This window comes from Halichoerus grypus, chromosome 6, assembly GCF_964656455.1.
Source record: "Halichoerus grypus chromosome 6, mHalGry1.hap1.1, whole genome shotgun sequence".
In the NCBI taxonomy this organism is placed as follows: domain Eukaryota; kingdom Metazoa; phylum Chordata; class Mammalia; order Carnivora; family Phocidae; genus Halichoerus; species Halichoerus grypus.
This window is the reverse complement of record NC_135717.1, coordinates 28,424,943-28,447,494: the sequence shown is the minus strand read 5'-3', so window position 1 is coordinate 28,447,494 and position 22,552 is coordinate 28,424,943. Positions and strand designations below refer to the sequence as shown.

At 49.8% G+C, this 22,552-nt stretch overlaps 1 protein-coding gene across 6 annotated transcripts in view; it reads right to left on the bottom strand.

The window, feature by feature from the left end:
* Window positions 1-22,552, bottom strand: part of MYH11 (myosin heavy chain 11) — a 112,830-nt gene that overhangs the window by 45,491 nt on the left and 44,787 nt on the right. For 3 of the 6 annotated variants that reach the window (XM_036115497.2, XM_036115499.2, XM_036115500.2), the window contains exons 4-9: window positions 20,364-20,391; window positions 9,048-9,150; window positions 7,601-7,621; window positions 5,439-5,531; window positions 4,170-4,233; window positions 1,131-1,229 (exon numbers count right to left, since the gene is read on the bottom strand). In XM_036115497.2, coding sequence (XP_035971390.2) covers window positions 1,131-1,229; window positions 4,170-4,233; window positions 5,439-5,531; window positions 7,601-7,621; window positions 9,048-9,150; window positions 20,364-20,391 — 408 coding nt within the window. The remainder of the gene's footprint in view (window positions 1-1,130; window positions 1,230-4,169; window positions 4,234-5,438; window positions 5,532-7,600; window positions 7,622-9,047; window positions 9,151-20,363; window positions 20,392-22,552) is intronic. The other 3 variants (XM_036115498.2, XM_036115501.2, XM_078074770.1) reach the window with 2 other exon arrangements.

Here is a 22,552-nt window from a genome sequence, read left to right as displayed (position 1 = left end):
ATGTATATATTCTTTTTTTCCAGCTATGTGATTTGTATATTCTTTAAAGTTACTGTATGTTCAGAACATATAATTTCCTAGTGGAAGCTGGTATATACTATACTGCATTTATAGAAAAAAGTATTTTCCTTACCGGTGACAGATGTGAACTACACTTATGGTGGTGATCACTTCGAAATATATACAAATACAGAATCATTATGTTGTATACCCGAAACCACCATGTTATATGTTAGTTATACCTCAATAAAATATTTTTTTCCTAGGGATCCTGGGGTGGCTCAGTTGGTTAAGCATCTGACTCTTGATTTCAGCTCGGGTCATGATCTCAGAGTCATGAGATGGGGCCCGCATCTGGCTCGGCACTCAGCGGGGAGTCTGCTTGAGCTCCTCTCCCTCCCTCTCCCTTTGCCCCTCCTCCCACTCGTGCATGGTCTCTCTAAATAAATAAATAAAATCTTTTAAAAACTATTTTTCCCTGCAGCAGAGGTGAGCAAACTAGAGCATACCGCCTACTTTGTAACTAAAGTTTTATTGTAACATAGCTATGCGCTATATGGTTTATATACCGCCCATGGCCACTTTTGCATTACAATGGCAGAGCTGAGTACTTGTGACAAAACCCCCGTCACCCGCAAAACGCCTAAAACATTTATTATCTAGCCCTTTACGGATCGCTTGTTGACCCTTGCCCTACAAAGGCCACGTAAGGTGGCTTTCAAAACAGGTATAATGAAAAGCGCTTACCTCCCCTTCTCTTCCAAATCCCTCACGAAACTGCCTCTTACATACTTCCAAGTTTTATAAACTGGTAAATACTGCAATTGTCTTTCTCCCTTCCTGGAAGGCAGCCTATGTCCAATTGGACTTGATTAGTCATCTAACATCTAATTAGACTCACCGTCGGCCATGTCACATAGCAGATGCTCAGTAAATGTGGCCTGAACAGAAACCACACTCACTGAACAGAGACGAGGAATCACACACCTGCCGCCCAAAGATAGTTATTCCCCTGGGCAGCACCTGAGGCTCTGCTTTAATAGCCAATCTATTAACCTGGATCATGATGAAGGTGATGGCTGAACCCCATCCCCCCGCCCCCCAGTGATGTGTCCTTGCAGGTCACTTACTTTTCATCTTGTCCTTGGCTCCAGCAATCAGGTAATAAAAGATGTGGAACGTCCTCTCGTCTCTGGCTTGGCGAATTGCCCGTGACTTCTCCAGCAGATCTGGTTTGAGGTGGGAGTTAAGAATCCTGGGGGTATCACAGGTGTTTCCTTTGCCAGAACCTACCCTTCCTCCCCCATCCCTGTCTCACCAACCGCAGGAGGGGAGATCTCATTTAAGCCTTACAACCTATCCGAGGAAGTAAATGCAAATTTTATTTGCATTTTCAACATAGGGAAACAGAGGCTCGGGGAAGGAAGTCATTTTCCCAGAGCACACAGCTAGCAAGTGGCAAAGCCGCGTCTGTGGTGGCCAGAAGCACCCTGGCCGAGGGGGTGGGGTTCAACTAGCCTCGGGAAAGAGAATGTGAACACACCCCTAATTCATCTAAGGAGAAAGTCCATTCCGCTGTGGTGTGGCATGGAGACCACGGGGGTCCCGGATTGGGGGGGGCACACGGGTGGCTGGGCTGTTGTACCAGGTGGATTTCTTCATCCCTAAGTGCGATGTCGCAGCACGTTAGGGCAGGCCCACCTGTGCCCTACAAGGTAGCAGCGCTGGCCTTCCTGGAGCCTAAAGCCGCCTAGAAGTTGCCTCACTGTTCCAGCCCACTTCCAACTGTGCGTCCTTAGAAGGCTTGTTAAAATCCAGGGGGCCGGCCCATCGCTGGAGCTCTGCGCCCACAGGTCTGGGGCAGGGCCCGCGGCCTGCATTTCTAACAAGCTCGCAGGTGCTGCTGCCGGGCTATGCACTTTGCCGGCCACGGATCTGAGGGGCAGAAGCTGAGGCCAGAGGGAGGGACTCTCCCCGGGACTTGCCGTGAACATAGGAGATGAACAGCTGAGAAGCATGTGCAGGGCTCCGAGAAGAGGCTGTAAGACAGATTCTTCCCTGGGTGGGCTGGCCATGCAACCCCGAGATCGTGGGGGGCTCAGCCCATGGGGAGCACCTGCTCTCAGAGTGGCTGGGCGGGTTGATGGCCTGGGGCCTGCTTCCTCCAAAACAAACAGGAAACCGTTCCTTTACGTCTAAAGAGTCAGAATCCCACTGGTCCCCCAGTGCCCATGGCCTGCTCATCGGCATCCCAGCAGAAGGTCAGGGCCCGACTGGGTCCTCTGCAGAGACAGCATCTCTACCTCTCAGAGTTGGGCCAGAATTAAATGAGATCCTATGTGCCAAGGGCCCAGGCTGGTGCCCAATGCACAGCAACCTCTGCATAAGGTTAATGATCATCAAAATGCCAGAAGTTCTACAATCTCTTTTCCCAATCCTGGGGCCAGAAGAGGTTCAGGATTTGCTAGATTTCGGACCACTGTGGACATACTATATGAGTAACCTAGGACACTCCCAATGGCGCCGAGGGAGCCCATTAATACTCCTGCAGCAAAAGACATCACTGTTCTCCTAAGGGGAATAGAGAGACTACAAATAGCCTCTTGTGGGCTTGGCACGTTTTGCCATCAGCTGAGTTTCAGTTTTCAGAAGTTTCTGGATTTTAGAATTTGTGGACTTGTGTCATCAGAGGCCTTGAGGGGAAAACACCCTGCGTGGCCGGACATAGTCTAATCCGGGGTGGGGGGGCCTGGGGGCATAGGGAGGAAATGCTCGCCCCTCCGTGCCTCAGCAGTTAGGGTTTTGCCCATTTTCCAGTCGCATAAACCTGGTTCTGATGTGTCAATTTAAGGAGCTAAGACTTGCTGTGGGTGCTTCTCTAGATGAATGCCGACATTTCATACCGGATGGATACTGATTTTCTTGGGAACAACGTGTGGGTGGATTAAAATAGAAAATGACAAAAGTTGGGGGCGCCTGGGTGGCTCAGCCAGTTAAGCGCCTGACTCTTGATTTCAGCTCAGATCGTGATCTCAGGGTCGTGAGATCGAGCCCCGCATCGGGTTCCGTGCTCATTGGGGAGTCTGCTGGAGAGGCTCTCTCTCTCCCTCTCCCTCTGCCCCTCCCTGCCTACCCACATGCGTGCTCTCTCTCTCTTAAAAAAGAAAAAAGACAAAAGTTGACGATGGCATAAGAGCCACGGATGCTTGCAATGGGCCGAGCCCTGGGCCGAGGGCCGTACCCATCCTTCCACGGAACCACAGTTGAACTACAGCTCCACACATAGGCTGTTATCACTCCCATTTCACAGGTGGCAAAAGTGAAGTTCAGAGAGGTTAAGCGACTTGCCCCAGGCCCCACAGCTGACATGGCAGAGCGGAGAATGGACGAGACTTGAGCCGCTCCGAAGTCCTCCCTCACCCAGGGCACCAAAATCCAACTACAACACTCCCCAGGGTCCCACGAGTGCCAAGCAAATGCTGTACAAGCAGCTAGAAAAATACAACGTCCTGAGCCTCAGAGGCACCTGTCATGCTTCTGGGTTGATCAATCACTGAACCGTAGACTTGGTCCCCGAGTCCAGAAATTTCCAGGTGGCTCACTTTGCCATCCAGAGTCTCAACACTGATGCTCTCTGTGTCCTTCACAGACACTGCTATTCCTCTGGGCAAGCTCTGTCTTCACCAGTTTCCTATCTCTGGGCTGGAAATTGGTTACAGACCAGCTCCCTCTGCAGGACAAGGGGTCCATGGGCTCAAAAAGGAGCAAGTGACGATCACACCAGAGCCAATACTCAACCAGCCTTATTCTGCCCCTGGCGTGGTTCTAATTGCTTTATGTGAGTTAATTCACTTTATTCTCACAACAGCTCTGCGAAGCAGGTTCTGTGATCACCCCCCATTGCACTGATGAGGCACAGAGAGGTTGAGTAACTGGCCCGAGGTCACTCAGCTAAGGAGAGGTCAACCCAGAATCAAAGGCAGGCTGTTTGGGTTTCACGTTTGCCTGCTATCAAGAGACAACAACCCCAGGGCAGATCTGTTCTGGAAGGAACCCAAGAGCCTGGGGGGCGAGGGGCAGCTTGTCCACCTTTCTGGGGCCTCTCAGGCTGGGGGCAGGAGGTGGGTTGCGAGACAGGTCCCGTGTGACCCAGGCTCAGCAAAGGATACAGGTCTCAATGTTGGCTCCCACGATGTAACCGGTGACATCGAAGTTGATGCGGATGAATTTGCCCTGCCAACAGAAAACACAGTTCAGGGGAGGCTCCCCAGCCTCAGGTCCTCACCCCCGCCCTGCAGGTAAGTGGAGAGAGAGATGTCAGGGAGCATTTGAGGGTTGGGGAGGGGACAGGGAGAGTTTCTTGCAAACACTCAGAACCTCACGGGTCAGCATGTCGGAAGGAACCACCATCTGCTGAGCTGGGACGATTTCGGGCCTTGAAGCAGCAGAGGAACTTATAAAACACATTCACAAATCAATTTCATTTGGCTCTTGCAACGCCCCTCAGCTGGTCATGGTTATCCTCATTTTAAAGGTGGGGAAACTGAGGCTGAGAGAGGTAGTATGACCTGCCCAATGGGTCAGGCTCCTAAGAGGTAGAGCCACAACCAAGGACAAGCAAGTTTTGTGGGCTGGACGGCTCCCTCTTGCCCCCTGCCCAGAAGCACGCGGGCCCCGCCACGATCCACCAGGCTCAAGTTCATCCAGCTGGGCATCAGTCCTCCTCTTTGGGACAGGTGAACCATGTCTTCGAGTCCTTAACCAGCCACTTTCAGGGTTCTCCTGCCCCCGTGAGGCTCAAGTGAGAAAGGGAGCCTCTTGGAGTCTGGGGAAGTGTATGTGAAAAGATGGCACCTCTAGCCTCGTTGACCTTCAGCTCCCCAACTAGGCCACAAGCCTCACGAAGGAACCACTCCTGAACTGTTTGCTACAATCCTGTGAGCTGGTTCAGCACCTGGTCTACAGCAGGTGCTTAATAAAAACTGAGCACAGGGAAAAGCAAGAGGATGGTGCATATACCAGTGTATGAATGATTATACACAGTAGGTGCCTAATAAATACTTGCTGAAGGATGTACGTGCCTAGTGCACAGTGGGTGCTCAGTTCATGTTTTGCTGAATAAATGAATGAGTATTAAATGTCTAGCACCTACAGGAGCTCAGTATTTATTTACTGAATAAATGTCAAATGCCTAACAGGTGCCTCATATACAAACAAAATGAATATTTGTTGAGTGAATAGTGAATGAATGAATGAATGAATGAATGAAGGGATGTGTGGCAGGAGCCCTTGCAGCCTTGAAAGGTCACAACAGGACTGAAGATAGAGCAAAATGCTGTTGTGAGGTACACCTCCACCCGTCCTGTCTCAGGCTCCCTGTGCACACAGACTCTGCGTTCTCAGGCAGGTGAGGGCACCACAGGAGTTTTGCTACTTACAAATCGTGAAGAGTTGTCGTTCTTGACCGTTTTGGCATTGCCAAAAGCCTCCAGAATCGGGTTTGCTTGCAGAAGCTGCTTTTCCAGCTCACCCTAAAATTTATTCACATCTAGTTAGTGGAGAAAGTAACCGAGGCATTGACAGTTCTGCCCTAGATGGAGGTCGCCCCAAAACTCTGCCCTTAACCTAGAGGTTCTCTCCTATCCTATCTCCTACCCTGTTTGAGACTCCAATGCTAACGTCCAGATTTACTCAACGGTTTCAGAAGAGGAGCAACTGGCCAGGCTTTCTGATAGCTAGGACATCTGTTCCCTAGGAAGGCCACTTTCTGAACAGGGCTTGCTCATCTATGCAATGTCATTTCACGGAGAACCACTGCACAATGCTGAGGACGTCATTTACATTGTAATGAATTGTGCTCCTTGGAGTTGTGCAGTGCACAACCTGCACTGCTGTCCATGGCAGTTCTGCTGCTGCGCACGTTTAACAAGCAGCTGTCTTCAAGTTAACCACTACGCTCCTCCTCCTGATGGTTTTAGTGTGATTTTTTTTTAAGTTGCAAGTTTTCTTTTCTCAGGACTAGTTTTCTGAAGTATTTTGTGGAAGGCAAATAAGGAATGCACAGAACCCACCAGGACTACTCTTAACCGACTGCAGAACAAGGCTTCAAAGCAGGTTGCCTGAGCTCCATTCATCAGGTTAAATGCAGCTGAGACTGTACACAGCCCACCGGCCCCCTCTGAGGGGACTCCTGTGCACAAACGCGGTCACGTGATTAATCGTGGCAGGAAAGGGCCAACAAGTTAAGTCATGCCAGGAAAGCGATGAGTTGCTTTTGCCTAGCCCCAAAACATGGCGGTTGCAGACCGGCCCAGTGGCCTCCCCATCCAAGCTCTTCCTCTGGGCATCCCCTGGGAAGTGCTGGGACCTGAGGGTTTCCTCCTGGTTCCCTCTGTGAATCCCACATCCCCTTCCTCAGGGCACCAGGGCAGGGCTAAAAAGAAGCTGGGAACGGTTCTAGAAGGAAGTGGGAGTGCACAGTTCTCTCCCTGTGCCTCTGTCCACCAGGAAGGCATCATGGGTAGCTGTCCCTAAAGGGGACAGGAAGCGCCTACTTATTTCTGTGTTTATTCAAAGGTTCCCTTTCTAGAATGGGAATTCCAGCTGATGGGACCAAAAGATCCTTCTCAGGAGAGCTTTAAACATGGACATCTGGTCCCAACCGCTCATTGTATGGATGATGAGACTGTGGCTCAGAGAAGTTAAGTGACTTGGCCAGCGTCACACAGGACTAGATCCCAAATAAGAATCCTGATTCTCCTTCTGATCCATCCGCGACACGGGCTCCCAGAATCTCACTAAGATGGACTGCGTGTGATCCTAGCACATGCTAGGACCTCCAAGGATCTCTTCCAGAATGGGACCCATATGCCAGCCCCCCAAGCTCTGCGTTAGAGATGAGTTCACATCTGCAGAGGTCCAGGCAGGACCCCGTTGGGTGTCGCATAGCTGGGGCCTTACCGTGCCACCAAAGCTAGTGCATTGCAAACTCCAAGTCTCCTGTTTCTGGAGCCTTGGGTCAAGCAACCGGCATGCAAAGACAGACACGCACTGCACACACATGCACGAGGACACATCGGTGCGCAGGGGACAGGGCTCAGGGGAGAAACATAGGGATGACGGCAGGGAGGAGGGAGGGAAGGAGGGAGGGAGGGAGGGAAGCATGCCACAGCAGTGCCATTAACTGTCAATCAAGCCAGGGAAACTTCAGGGCCAGAGTGTCCTAAAACGCTCAACCAGAGGGGACAGATGTTTCTAGGGCGGTCCAGTCGGGGGTACCGGTGATAGATGCGTTGGTGGGAAGGGTGGGGGGCGGGATTCATTCTGGACTGGGGAATTCCATTCCAGGCTGGAGGACAACCTGGAGCATTCCAAGGGGAGTCCCGCGGCTAGCGCCCGGGCCCCCCACCCCACTCGTTGGCATCGGACCCCCCACCGGAGGGTACTGGGGTGAGCTGGTTGGTTTGGGCTGTGAAAACTCGGGGGGCCCCGCCCCTTCTACCATCAGCTATGGGACTTCAGCGGGTGCAACAGGAGCATGCAGGTCTAAATACACTCCGTGCCTCCCGTACACACCAGGAAAACACTCTTAGTTACTCACGTAGGCAAGAGCTGGGCCCTGCTGTAGTTGAACAATACAGTATAAAACAAATGTCAGAGTCGTTCCAATCACGCGCACGTCCGGGGCTGGAGAATTAGGACCGCAATCCCACCCCCTTCCCAGACAGCCTGGATCCCCCAAGGTAATTGGGGGGGACAGCAACTTTTCTTTGATCCTGGTTCCTTTCTGTTTCCCTCGTTCCTTGTAGGAATTTCTCAGAGACTCAGACATTTCAAAAGTTTTTGTCATTGCTGGGGGCCAAGGTGGGCTCTTTAAACGTGATCAATGAGATACTGACTGAGATGGGTTTGCAGAGGCAGAGAAAAAAGTGTCTGGCATATCGTAGGCCCTTGGTAGAGATCAGTCATTTTTAAGTATTGTTATGTCTTACGTTGACTATTATAGGGAAAGAAGAGGCAGCAGGAAGCAATGTTTCATGGCCGTGTAAACTTAACCGTAGGATTACGTGGTCCTATACACTGTGCCAGAGACAGTTTGGAAATGCGGGGTTTCCTGCATTTGTTGGAGGGAGGGGGGTTTGAGCCACAGGCGGCGCCCGCCCCAGACAAACTGTCTCTGTGATGGATCCAGAGTCATCTGTGAGGTCTAGAAAGCAAGACCCCCAAGCTGTCTTCAGGCCTCCACGCTGCCATCTCCCCAGCCCCAAACCTCCAGACGGAGGTGCCGGCAAGTCCTTCAAGCAGCCCCACTGCGTGTCCCCTCCTCGGGGACAGATGAGGCAGGGGCTAAGATGGGGGAGGAAGAAGAGAGGGATTGACCCCAGGAGGGATGATTCTAGAAACCTGCTCTTCTTTTCCTCAAATTGCGCCAGTGTGGGTTTATCTGTAGGATTATCTGACAGCGATCTCTCTTCCCCACCCATATAGAAGCCTGGTGAATTGAATGACAGCATCGCTGGGACTCATGGCTGGACCCCATCCCACGATGCCCAGCACACAGTTGACGTGCGGTCACTGCACTGGACCAAAGCCCATAGCTGAGTGACACTGCTATTCCCATCCCCTGGGGTCCCAGTTAGAGGGGCACGTGGAGGAGTGACAGGTGTGTCTCAGTCCTAGGGAGTTTACAGAGATTCATTTACAGGGCGGTTCTCAATCTGGGTGCCCCAGAGGACACCTGGCGATGCCTGCAGCCGTTTTCGGCCGTCACAGCTCGGTAGAGATGTTGCTACCAGCATCTTGTGGGGGAGAGGCTGGGACGCTGCTAAAAGTCCTACAGCGCATAAGTCATGAAACAGGACACCTCAGGATGATGATCGGGGCTGAGGCGAGGAATTGGCCAGAGCCAAAGGGCCCACCCAGCTGGAAAAAGACCCCTTCTGTGAGTTGCCGGGCAAGGGGCCCATTAAACATGGACCCAGGGCCTCTCGACGGAGCCCAGAGGCCCGTACGCTGGGGCTTAGCCACTGAACAGGAGTTGTACTCACCGTGATGCTCGTATCCTTCTTGCCCTTGTGGGAGGAGGCCACCACGGCAAGGTACTGGATGACTTTCTTGGTGTTTTCCGTTTTCCCGGCTCCGGACTCCCCCCTGAAAGATACGGGAACGGTGAGCCACTGGAAATAAGCCTATTCTCGTTCTAGAGCTCCCAGCCATTTGCCAGGTAGGGCAAGTGAGGCTCCCAGAGGGGAAGCGACTTGCCCAAGGTCATGGCGCCGGCACAGAGCTGGGCTGGGCCTCAAATGCTAGCCACCACCTCAATGTACGCCTCCCGAGAGGACACAGGAAAGGATTCGGATGCAAAGAGGAAAAGAGAAAAACTGGGTTTTCCTACCAAGGTCCAAACTTAGGTTTATTTGGAATCATCTACTTTTTGTTTAAAATATTTTATTTTTTTAGAGCATTTTCTAGGTTTGCAACAAGGTTGAGCAGAAAGTACACTGAGTTCCTCTATCCCCGTCCCTCGATGTACGGCCTCCGCCAACGACCGACACCCCCCATCAGAGCGGTGCATTTGTTATCATCGATGAACATACACTGACGTATCATCACCCAAAGTCCAGAGTTTACATCAGGGTTCATGCTTGGTGCTGGACGTTCCGTGGGTTTGGACGCACATAACATGACATGAATCCATCATTATAGTACCACACAGAATAGTTTCTCTGCAAGTCACCTACTTTTAAGACATCATTAGCTTTGTCGACAGATAGAAAGATCAGGCAAAGGGCAGCCTTCTGGGAAGGAAATAGGTACATCTTAGAGCGCCAGACCCTAAGGTAAAACTTTTAGAAGCTTCCCTTACAGGTTATCCCACCAATCACTGGGCAGATTTAAGTCCCTTCATCCTCTGGAGAAGCCCACTCTGATTGTAAGATGGCTAGCTAATGATCTGAGTCAAGTATCGGAGGATAAACCTGGTTGAAATAATTCATGCTAAAGTATAAATGACTGATATGTTTAGATCAGCAGAGCATTGTTTGTCTTTTCAAAAGAGCACTCCGAGAATATGGCAGATTTTTTTTTTTTTTTTAATCAAATGGCCTTCTTGAACCACCTGCCTCTCTTGGCCACCAAAGATCATCATGGTGGGATTGCTTCACCCTAGGTTTCCAGGGTGGGCTGGACTCTGATTCCCATCCTTCCTGGTGAATTGGAAGGACAGGGCCTCAACCAAAACTTTCTTCCCTTCTCGTCCTCCCCTCCCATTTTCTTCTTTTGTTTTTCCTTTATTTGCCTAGACTCTCTCATTTTCTGAGCTCACTGAATATTCTGATATGCAAGAGATAATTTTTTTTTAAGTCTGGAAAAGAATGTGTCTACCGCGAGGTCAGCTCAAGGTTCTCCACCCTGGACCAGTGCCACAGCTCTTTTTCCTAATTAGGAAAGAAAGAAATTAATCTGCCCTGCCAAGCACCCGTTAACAACTTCGCTCATGGCTAAAAAAGAAAGAAACACGTGCCCCGAATTTCTGGACCTAGTGTTGTGGGCCCCGATGTCCGGATACCAAGTGTCTGATCTTCAGGAACGCCAGCCTTAGACTTGCCCTCTCCCTCTTCCTAATGGTCTTTATCCCAGTGGCCACATCATTTCATGTAGCCTCAGAGGTACTTTGTGAACTGGGAACCATGGAGTCAATTATCCCGATTTCTTGAGGGGAAAATAGAGTCCAAATAAAATTAAAAAAAATTTTTTTTTTTAATTTTAAGGAGAGAGTTGCCTTTTTAGGGGGAGGAGAGGTCCCATGCTAATTGTTTCACATGCATTATCTCCTTTAGCCTCCCTCCCCCAATCCTGAAGGTAGGATGGACCACTTCCCAGGTATTACAGAAGAGGAACTCTGGCCCAGAGTGGGTAAGCAACTTGCCCTAGGTCACACAGTGAGGCAAGGGGACGGTCAGAACTGAAAGTCAGGTCTCTGATTCCAGTGCAGTCAGGACTCTTTCTACTACGTTTGCCTAGTCATTCCACGACACAGGCCCACCCCTCTAGGAACTTGCTTTCTAAGGCCAGAGGAACCAATGAACCAAGCCATTCAGTCATTTACACCGTAGTATGAATTACTTCAATCAGGCTAACATCAGAATGCTTGACAGACATCACCCCAGACTGAAGGGGTAAGTTCTGGTTGGAGCAAGAGGAAGGAGAGAAAATCTGAGTGTGGGAAGCCACCTTTATAGGTGATCCTGAGCTCTAAGACAGTATACACAGTGTCCAGATCCCCAGATCCTCCCCTTTCCCACAATAATCTCGTTTTCCACCTTTGTTTTCAGCCTCTCCTACCTCTTCTCTTTTACAACAAAGATATTGGCATGACCATGACTGTGGCCCTGGCCTTTGACCTTACGAGGGAGGGGAAGCGGGACATATACTCTGGGAATCTGCTTCTCTCCATGTGGGCTGCTTGGCTCAACAGTTTCCAAGTTTTATTGATAAAAATAAATTGTCCTGGGAGGTTGTGCCAAAGAAAACTCCAAAGCTCCAGGCCCACGGATGTCTGAAGATTGATGTGCTCAGGGCTGCTTTAGAAACATTAATATCTTTGCTTTTCTGACCCCTGAACTCCGGGGGTAAAGATGTCTTCCTGAACGATGCACCCGAAACCTCTGTCCTATTTCGTAGGGAACTTGGTGCCCAGTTCCCTCCTCATGACCGTATAAGGCCTCCTGGCCTTGTAATCCCCCCCTGCCAAGTCCTGCCCCAAAGGCAATGGGCGCTTTAACCCCAGCTGGGCCGGCTTCATGGGAGGGCCCTGTGCTTGACTTTTTGCTCTGATGTTGCCATCTTGAAATTCTTAATACTTTTTGAGTAAAGAGCTCTGCATTTTCATTTTGCATGATTTTACACATCATGTGGCTGGGCCCGGGTCCCAGGGTTGAACACCATTTACAGGTCCATTTCAGCCCGTGGTCTGCCCTTGGCAGCAAAGCCAAATTAGCTCTGGGTTTCAGAGCTGTTCAGTCCCTGGTCCTCATGGGACTCCCGCCCCTGTAGCCGGTGAGGTCCTCTAGCAATTGTGCTGTTCAACTCCTACACACCCTGCAAAGCCCAGATAAGCATTGCCTCTGTTCTGAATGCTGCCTCTAGGCAGGAGCAATGCCTCCTTCCCCTACAGCATCGATCAGCAGAATAGCTCAAGCGGCCCCAAGGCGAGACTGTCTGAGTTCAAATCCCTGCTGGGCCAGTTACCTGTGTGACCTTGGGCAGGTCATTTAACTACTCCCATGCCTTGGTTTCCTTATCTACAAAATAGGTATAATTAAAGCACTTACATGATTGTTGTAAGGATTAAATAAGTGAATGTATACAAGTGTTTAGAACAGTGCCAGATATACGAAAAGGGGAGCCATGATTACTTATAGCCATTTCCTCCCTAATGCTTATATTAATACTTATATATTAATGCTTATATAATATTTATATTCTGTTTATATCATTATCTTCAACATTCATACTATTATTAAAACATAAATCCTATCCCATTTTTCCACTGTCTAAGCCAGGAGTCCTCAAACCATTCCTGTAAAGAGCCAGATAGTAAATACTGTAGGCTTTGTGGGTCATGCATTCTCTGTCCCAACTACTCAGCTCTGCGTTGTAGCAGGAAAACAAACTAGCATGGCTGTGTGCCAATAAAACTTTATTTACAAAAAACAGTGAAGGGCCGCATTTGGCCCACCAGTCAGAGTTTGCCAACCCCTGGCAGTGGTCTCCCAACGCTTTCCTGTCCATTTTAGATTAAAGTTCAGAATCTTCCCCAGGGCCCAGAAGACGCCCCTCCCCACCCTGACCTCCTGCCCCACCACCCCCTTCTCTCTTAATCCAGCCCCTTGTCACATGCAGGTTACTGCCTGAACACACAGCTCTCTCTCAACCCAGGGCCTCTCCATCCCTCACCTCGGCCCCTGTTTGTTCACACTGTATGAACTACACGCTAGACCACAGGACTCAGCTCTACACATTACATGCGCTCACTTGCCAGTTTCCTGATGACATAACTGCCTGTAGTAAATTGTGAGTCCCAGCGGCTTATCTGGACCCCTAATTATTTTTTTTTAATTTTTTAAAAAGATTTTATTTATGTATTTGACAGAGAGACACAGCGAGAGAGGGAACACAAGCAGGGGGAGTGGGAGAGGGAGAAGCAGGCTTCCCGCGGAGCAGGGAGCCCGATGCGGGGCTCGATCCCAGGACCCTGGGATCATGACCTAAGCCGAAGGCAGACACTTAACGACTGAGCCACCCAGGCGCCCCTGGACCCCTAATTATTTTTAAAAGCTCATATCCTGCTATCAACATGTTGGTCCTCAAGTCACTTCGGCTGATTGTGACAATGGCCCAAATGAAATTTAATAAGGAGAGTTAAGCGGATGATGGTTTGGGGGCGACTGGACACATGTACAAATAAAAGTTGAATGGCTACAGCCAATGTCCACTCCCTGGGCGCTGGCCATGTTCAGGGGCAGTATGCTAGGGGACGAGGACTCTGTCCCACCCTCACTGAGCTTACGTTCCAGGAGAGGGAGACAGACACTAGCCAAGGAAATGAGTAAGTAATCAAGGTCATCTGAGGGTCTGTTATGGTTATATCAGGGCGGCATGATGGGGGACTGGGGCCAGGGGCAGCTGTCGGTGGGTAGCCAGAAGGGGAGCAGAGCTCTGCAAGATGCAGGTGGTAGCCTGATGTTTGGGGTGTGTTATTAACAGTGAAATCACTAACGAAAAGCCACAAAAATGCAGTGTGGTACTAAATCTAGCACGTAAAGGACACAGTCAGGGAGCTGAAACACAAAAGCAGAGTTCCCTCCACTGGGAACGTGTGCATCATTGGGCTCTGTGCATCTTGGTTGGGGGTTACAAATAAATTTTAGCAGGTAGGTGAATTTGCAAATATGGAATCAAGAAATAATAAGGACCGATTGTATATATATCTTTATATATACTTATGTATATTTTTTAAGTCTAGAAACAATCACAGCTACCATCCATAGAGGGGGATTAAATAAAACACAGCATTTCTGGGCAGCCTCAAGGAGGGAGGCTGGTTTATGCATGATCAGACAGAACGCACTCCAAGATCCACTGCTGAGTGGAAAAAGCAAGAGCAGATAAGCACGTGCAGGATGCAACCATTGTGTTTTCTAAAATCCAGAGTTCTGGATCCTCCTGGGGAGGAAAAAAAAACCCAACTAGCTCTGGGAACAGCTCATCAGCATTCTCCCATGGCATAAGTTTTGTCTGGGGCAGGATCACAGCTGCCCCTCGAATGGGTGTGAGCTTTCCACTTTGCCACAGTCCCCACCACTCCCTAATGTCACCCCTGACCGAATTCACCCCTTTCTGTTCCCTACCAGCCTCTCTGAGACATTAGCATTTGTAAATCCTGATCTGAGGATACAATGAATGTATGCAGCTAGCTGTAGATCTACCAGCCAGGCCTAAATGCATTAAGATAATCATGGACATAGCTTATCATGGTTATGATTCGCCACTATTCATCGTCTGTCACCCCATACGGTTCTCCTTGCTTTCGCTTGGCGTGGCTGAGGGCAAAGCTGCACTTTTAGAAACAACTGACAAGTAACAGTTATGTTCGCTGAGCATTAAATGACATCATCACGCACTGTGCTCTGTGCTTTCCGTGAATTAACTCATATATTCCTCACAGCCGCCCTGTGAGGTGGGTGCAGTTGTCCATTTTATAGGCAAGGAAACTGAGGCGCAGACAGGGTAGGTGGCTTTCTATGAGAATATGGCAGAGCCGAGTCCCAGACTCCCTTCTTTTCTGTCTAGCTCGCTGGCTGCCCCTAAAATGAAAATCTGGCCTGTTCTGGAGCCAAAATGGCCCCATGTTGCCTCGCTTGGGGCAGCCAAGTGTAGTCACAGTATCACTTAGGGGCCAAAGGGACCCCAGCGCCCCCCATCGCTTTACTTTGCCAGCCAGCAGAGTCAGCTAACAGTCTGAGGACCCCGGTGCCAGGGTGGGCTCACTCCCAGCCTAGCCTAGGCTCCCCATGAGCTGAGACCAGGGGCCCTGTCTTCAACCCCTGCATGTGCCAAGTAACCCCAGACGGGTTTCTCCCACAAGACCTGCACGCAGGGGTCAGCAATCTGGGGGATGAACCAGATATTCTCACTGCAAAATGAGCACCATGATCTCCAGGACCCCCAGTCCTCCCCCAGCTCATGTTTTCCGCCCCTTCTGAGCTCCCCAGTGGGCCACAGAGGGGAGGCACTGGAGCCCCTTTCCTCCTCCCCAGAGCCACACCACCCTCTCTCCACCCCAACGCCAACGGTGGGTGTACACAGTTTGGAGTCAGCCATGCTTTCGGCATCCCCCAGGAAGATGCCTGTGCCGAGTGTTACCATCCCTGCCAGCTCGCTGGCTGGCCCACCTGTTCGCAGGTGCGCGTCACGCTAGATGAAAACCCGGGTGTCCCCAGCTCCACCCCAGGCCACTGAGTCAGGAGTCTCCTGGGTGAAGCCAGGCTGTCAGGCTCCAGAACCAGTCGCTCAGCAACTGATGTGCAGCCACATCTGGGGACAGAAGTCTAGCAGGACCCGCACCCCAGGGGTACCTGAGATGGTTTTAAGCAGTCATGGTCCCCAAAATTACCTGACCAGGGAAGCCACAGTTGGCACAGACACGATGACTGAACCCAGCAGGTACAACGCGAACCAGCTGATGAGGCTTAACATCACCAGGGACAGGTCACATTAGTGTCACGTGGATGTCACGTGGGTTTGACGTACCCCCTGATATGGTGGGATGAAGAAGGCAGCTCACCTCGGCATCATTCTCCCCAAAACCCATAACCCCAGTCTAGCGACTGAGAACATCAGACAAACCCAAATTGAGGGATGTTCTGCTAAATCTCTGATCAGTCCTCAAAACTGTCAGGGTGGCTCAGTCGTTAAGTGTCTGCCTTCGGCTCCGGTCATGATCCCGGGGTCCTGGGATCGAGCCCTGCATGGGGCTCCCTGCTCAGCAGGGAGTCTGCTTCTCCCTCTCTCTCTGCCCCTCCCCCTGCTCGTGTTCTGTTTCTCTCTGTCAAATAAATAAATAAAATCTTAAAAAAAAACCTATCAGGGTCATGAAAAACAAGAAAGTCTGAGAAACTGTCAGACCCAAGGAGAGACTAGGGAGACATGACGACAAGATGTCATTCTGGATGGGATCATGGAACAGAAGGACATTAGTGGAAAACCGTGAAACCTAATCATTGTTAAATCATTGTTAAAACCAAATCATTGTTAAAATGATGAACCAACATTGTTGTCTTAGTGTGACAAATGTGGTGACATCACATGTTACTATCAGGAGAAACTGAGACTTGGCAGGTGGGATATAGGAACTCTCTACACTATCTTGGCAACTTTTTTGTAAATCTAAAATCATTTCAAAAGTATTCTATTTTTTTAAGTGATTCCACTTAAAGAATAATACTAATTTAACAATAATGTGCACATACAGCCAAAATCCTAACCACGGTGCTAGGAAAATGAGGTCCGGGAAACATGAGTTCTTTTTCAAGCCAATCTCCAGAATCAGGAGCCTTACACCAGACACAGACTTTGCTTTTGTGATCCTGCTTCTGGGATCCTACTTCCATCCTCAAAGAAAGAAGCTGAGGAATCACAGAGGAAGTTCTGCCCACAAAGTTGGATGTCATCATATATTTGTTTGGGAATAAAATTTTTTTTAAAGATTTTATTTATTTATTTGAGTGAGAGAGAGAGCACAAGCAGGGGGAGTGGCAGGCAGAGGGAGAGGGAGAAACAGACCCCCGCTGAGCAGGGAGCCCGATGCGGGGCTCGATCCCAGGACCCTGGGATCATGACCTGAGCCCAAGACAGACACTTAACTGACCGAGCCACCCAGGCGCCCCAAGGATAAAATTTAAAATGACCTAAAAGCTTCAAGTGTTTCACTAACTCCATGGAGGGTCAGTGGTCATCCAAAAAGGATATTTGTAAATAACATGGAAACGTGACATCAGTGGAACGTCAAGTGGAAAAAAGCAAGAGAAAAAGATGTATGCACACGGTTGAGTTCGTGTTTATGTTTAAAACTGCCTAGGAAAAACAACAACAACAACAACAACAACAACAAGAAGGAGCTACCCCAAGGTTTACTGGGGCCAAACTTGGCAGTGGACTGTGGGTAAAGTTTTCCTATTGTTCACTTCTGGGTATTTATCTGCCTTACTCTTACAGTTACAAAAAAATTAAATATATGTGCTCGCATGCATTTCACATTTCAATTTAATTTAAATTAAAACTTATTTATTTAGTCTTTAGGGTAGAATGGAAAAAAAGAGAAAAAGCAAGTGGAGAGAAGTTTATTGATTTGCCTAAAGCTGGGAGTCAGCAAACTTTTTCTGTAAAGGGCCAGAGAGTAACTATTTGAGCCCCTGAAGCACACAAATGATTTCTGTTGCACGTACTCAACTCGGCCATAGTAGCGCAAACTCAGCCACAAGCCACACAGAAATGAATGGGTGTGGCTGTGTTCCAATAAAACTTTATTTATAAAAACAAACAGAGGGCCAGATTTGGCCCTTGGGTGACAGTTTGCTGACTCCTGGCCTAAAATCACAGAAATCTAACTCAGGGATCCTTGGACCTGTGAAAGCAGAGGTTCACTGCAGCCAGGATTCTGATTCTTAAGCCTGGGCTTCACCCTCAAAAACCATGGTGCCTCCAGCAAGCAAGTCTCAACAAAACTCTGGCAAAATGTCACCACTGCATGAGACAACAGCCAACAATGGTGCAGGACCTACTATGTGCCAGGAACCATGCTCAGTTCTCCCCCGACATTGCCCCTTCCATCCTCCCAACCACCCTAGGATGTGGCCACAATTGATAGCCCCATTCTACAGATGAGGAGACTGAGGTTTGTAGACTTACCCAGCTTGCCCAAGAACAAACTGCTGCCATGCAGCAAGACAAGAAAGCAGACCTAGCCCTGGGCCTCCAAGGCCCCACCTCCGAACCACAAGGGCTGCCCTCTTGAGATTATCTGTGTCCCTCAATATTGCACTGCGTTATCAAAACCCTGTAGGCTTTTACCGAGGAAGCGTTTCTTCTTCAAAAACAGAGCAGAAGGGATGGGGGGAGGTGGGTCAAAGTAGGAGGCCTGCTTGGGAGGGAACTCCGGCCAGGCCATAGGTGAGGCGCCCAGTGGAATCCCCTGGGAAACCCTATAGTTTTACAAGAGTCAATGTGGGCCCCAGGGGAGAGCGGGAGAAGGTGGCTGTCAGCCTGAGTCACCTCCCCTGGAGGAGAGAATGGCCTGAGACCAGAGTCTGAGCAACCCTAGTGGGAAGTGCAAACCCAGGTGACTCATGCCCCAGACTCTGACAGCACCAGTGTGTGTCCCCAAGAAGCCCTTCTGGCCTCCTTGAATGGTCAGAAAGATCTGATCTACCTCTTTTCCACGCCTTCATCCCAGCCTGCAAGACCCTGCCTGGTTGGCTCCCTGACCACATCTTCCTACCCAACCCTTCCCCACTGTGCCCCAGCCCATCCAACCTTCTCTGTTCCCCAAAAGGCAAATGGTCCCTACCTCAGGACCTTTGCCCTTGCTGTTCCCCACCTGAAACTCTTCTCCCAAATTCTTCTGGGGGCTGGCTCCTTGTCACAAAGGTTTCACATCATGCCTTACAAGTGGTTGAGCCAGCATGGGCAGGCTGAAAATCTTTTTCTCTAAACCAATGCACTAAATACAAAAGCCGTCAGTGCAGGTCCTGGATGTCCTGGAATGGCTCTTCCCAGACAGAGGCTTCTTCTGAGGGACACACTCTGGCCAAACTGACCTCTTAGTTTCTTAATTAGAACATGCTCCATCTGACTCCAGTGCCTTTGCACAAGCTGGAACCGCTTCCCCCTTTTCCTTTGCTATTTCTGCCAAAATATCACGTCTTTGGAGAAGCCTTTCTCATTCTGCCCAATTAGAATACTTCTTATGTGCAGATTCTTTTAGTTCCTTACGTGTTTCAGTCTTTGTAATTTTCACAGTTTGTAATTACACACTCACTTGAGTGATTTAAGAAAATGTGTATGTAGTTTTTTTTCTAGTTTCTGAAAAGGTAAGTCAAGCAGTAAGTTCAGGTAGTCTAAAAGACAAGTGCGTGATTACCGTCCTAGTGCTGACTTCCCTCTTAAGAAGAGGGGTACTGTTTATTTTTGGCTCATTCCCAGGTGCCTTATACCCACCAGGAGGCCTGGCCCCATTAAATCTGCTGAGTAAGGAGCAATGGTGGGAGTGGTGTAGGGGTTAGGATGGAAGGGAAGGGTACGAGTTTCTCGTTGCTACTATAACAAATGACTAGAAACTCAGCATCTATGATCACCCAGTTCCAGAAGTCAGACGTCTGACATGGATCTCACTGGGCTAAAACCAAGGTGTCAGCAGGCTTATATTTCTTTCTTTCTGGGAGCTCCAGGGGAGAGTCCAGTTCCTTGGCTTTTCCAGCTTCTAGAGGCTGTTCTCATCCCTGGCGTCCTCCCTCATCAAAGTCAGCAATCTTGGGTCAAGTTCTCACGTTGCATCTCCCTCTGACCCTCTGCTCTGCCTCCCACTTCCACTTTTAAGAACCTTGTGATGACACTGGGCCATCTGGATAATCTTGATAATCTCCCTATTTTAAGGTCTGCTGATTAGGAACCTTAATAGCATCTGCAACCTCCATGCCCCCAGGCCACATGACCTGACATATTCACAGCTTCCAGAAATTAGGATGCAGAGATCATTGGGGGCCCATTATTCTGCCCATGACAGGAGGGATTTTTCCTGAGAATTAAAGATTCTCTGAGTGATTCTAAATTGAGTTAACATCCTCTGACTATGTATTTGGGTCTTCGAAGACACAGTGACACCAACTACTAAATACAACACAAACGTGCTCGCTCACTGCGACATGTTAGGGCAGTAATTTAACACGAGCCAAGATTTCCTCACTAACAGAGACGCCCTCCACCTTCCCAGAGCTGTTATGCAGAGAGATGCAATTCTGTCTGTAAATAGGTCAGGGCCTAGCATGCAGTAAGTGCTCACTAAATGCTCATTTTAGAAAGGGGGACGTTGCAGAACAAGATGGCACCAGGTATCATCGACAGTTTGGATGTGCCTGCCTCAGCGTGAGGACTTCCGTTCAGCCCAAGTTGAGCGCAGCTCTACTCCGTGCCAGATACGAGCGAGACGCCTGGGAAGGTCAACAAAAGCTCTGCCATCACAGACCTCTCTCTTTAGCAGGTTGGATCTCGACCGTAGAAAAACAGGAAAAGGCAGCTCCACTTACGTGCACAGAATGGACTGGTCCTCTCGATCTGAGAACAGAAAGAAAAAAGGCCATGAGTTAGAATTAGCTCTGAGTGGAGGGTCTGGGGATAGCTCCTTCCCAAGCCCCCCCCCCCTCCCCAATCCTAAGCTCCTGCACACTGGCCCCAACAAAGGTGGCGAGGGCCAACCGGGCTCATTGCCCAGGGCACAGGGGACAAGAGCAGAGCCAAGAGGACAGCAGGGCTCCTTCCGGCACTGCTCCCTACCCCCCAAGTCCTGGAGGCAGCCCCAGAAAGATGCTGGAGCCTGATGAGTTCAGAAGGCAGTGGGCATTCTAGCCCGTCCAGCTCTGGGGGGGGGCGGGGGAGGGTCCCGGGAGCCCACTCTGCCAGACAGAGCAGACTGGGGTCTCACTCGGCCACTTCTCAGCTCTGTGGCCTTGAACGAGTGGTCTTAACCCCTCCATGCCTCAGTTCCTGCATCGAGAATATAGGGTATTAGACAGTTTGGGTTTGAAAACCTAGCATGTCCTCCTCTGGGAAGAGCATCATCCTGTGTTCCTCTAGGAGATGTGCCTCCGACCCCACCCCTGCCATCATACACAGTCTTGGTGGGGCTGCCCCCCTTGGTCCCCCAGCCAAGAGGATGGGGAAGCATAGTGGGTGGACAGAACCCTGAGCCCTCACTTCCTGCCCCCAGATCCCAAGAAGCCCATTCCTGCCATTTCTGAGCCTGGCCCTCCAGTCTTCCCACCCCATCCGTGAGCTCCCTGACAATCCTCCATACATTCCTTTCCTAGATAAAGTGCTGAGTCAGTCTCCGTTGCTGACCACCAGAGAACCCTGGCAGGGAACATAGGGCATCGTGAGATTAAACGTGATTAAGCAGACATTACTGATCACCTTCTACTCTTTTTTTTTTTTTAAGATTTTATTTATTTGAGAGAAAGAGCAAGAGAGCACAAGCAGGGGGAGGGGCAGAGGGAGAGGGAGAAGCAGACTCTCCACTGAGCAGGGAGCCCGACGTGGAGCTCGATCCCAGGACCCTGGGATCATGACCTGAGCCGAAGGCAGACGCTTAACTGACTGAGCCACTCAGGTGCCCGATCACCTTCTACTCTTAAAGTGGCCTCAGAGGGTAGAGCCAGGGTCTGGAACCCACTTCCTGCCCTATGAGGGATACAGGGACAGCTACCGACAACTTCAACCATTGGCGAATTAACCATAACCGAAAAATCAGAGCATCTTATCTGCTGATGGGCAACGCCAAAGTGGCAGGTGTTTCTGAAATCCATTCCCTGGCTCCATCCTCGCTGTCATGGTGCTCAGGCCCTCTTGATCCACCTCGCCAAAGATCTCCCCGGATCTTGTCCCGTCCTCCTCCGAACCCCTTCTCAGAGTGCTCTTCCTAACACACCGAGCTGCTGATCACTCTGCAACTTAACACTCTCCCACTCTGGAAGTTTCTTAAAAAGTCCAACATAAATCTACCATAGGACCAGAATTCCAGTCCTGGGAATATACCCAAGAGAACTGAAAGCACATGTCCCTGCAAGACTAGCTCCCGAACGTTCACAGCAGTGTTGGCGTGATAGCTAAAAAGTGGAAGCGACCCAAGTGCCCATCACTTGGGGAATGAATAAACAATATGAGGTAGATTCATAGCAGGGAATATTATTCAGCCATAAAGACAATGATGTCCTAGTGACACACGCTATGACATGGATGACCCCCAAAAAACATTGTGCTAAGTAAAGGAAGTCAGATACAAAACGCCACATATTATAGGACCGCATTTATATAAAATGTGTAGAGTAGGCAAATCTGTGAAGTCAGAAAGCAGGTGGGTGGTCACCAGCGGCTGGGGGTGGGGTGCTGCAAATGGGCATTCAGGGTTCTGAAACTGGATTACAGTGATGCTGACCTAAGTCTATCAATTTACTAAAGATCTTTGAAGTTCACACTTAAAATGGGTGAATTTTTGGTACTCAAATTTTATCTCAGTAAAGCCATCTTCATTGTTTTTTAAGACTTATTTATTTTAAAGAGAGAGAGAGAGAGCATGAGCAGGAGGGGCAGAGGGAGAAGGAGAGAGAACCTCAAGCAGATTCCACAATGAATGCGGAGCCCGACACGGGGCTTGATCTCAGGACCTTGAGGTCACAACCTGAGCAGAGACCAAGAGTAAGACGCTCAACTGACCGCACTA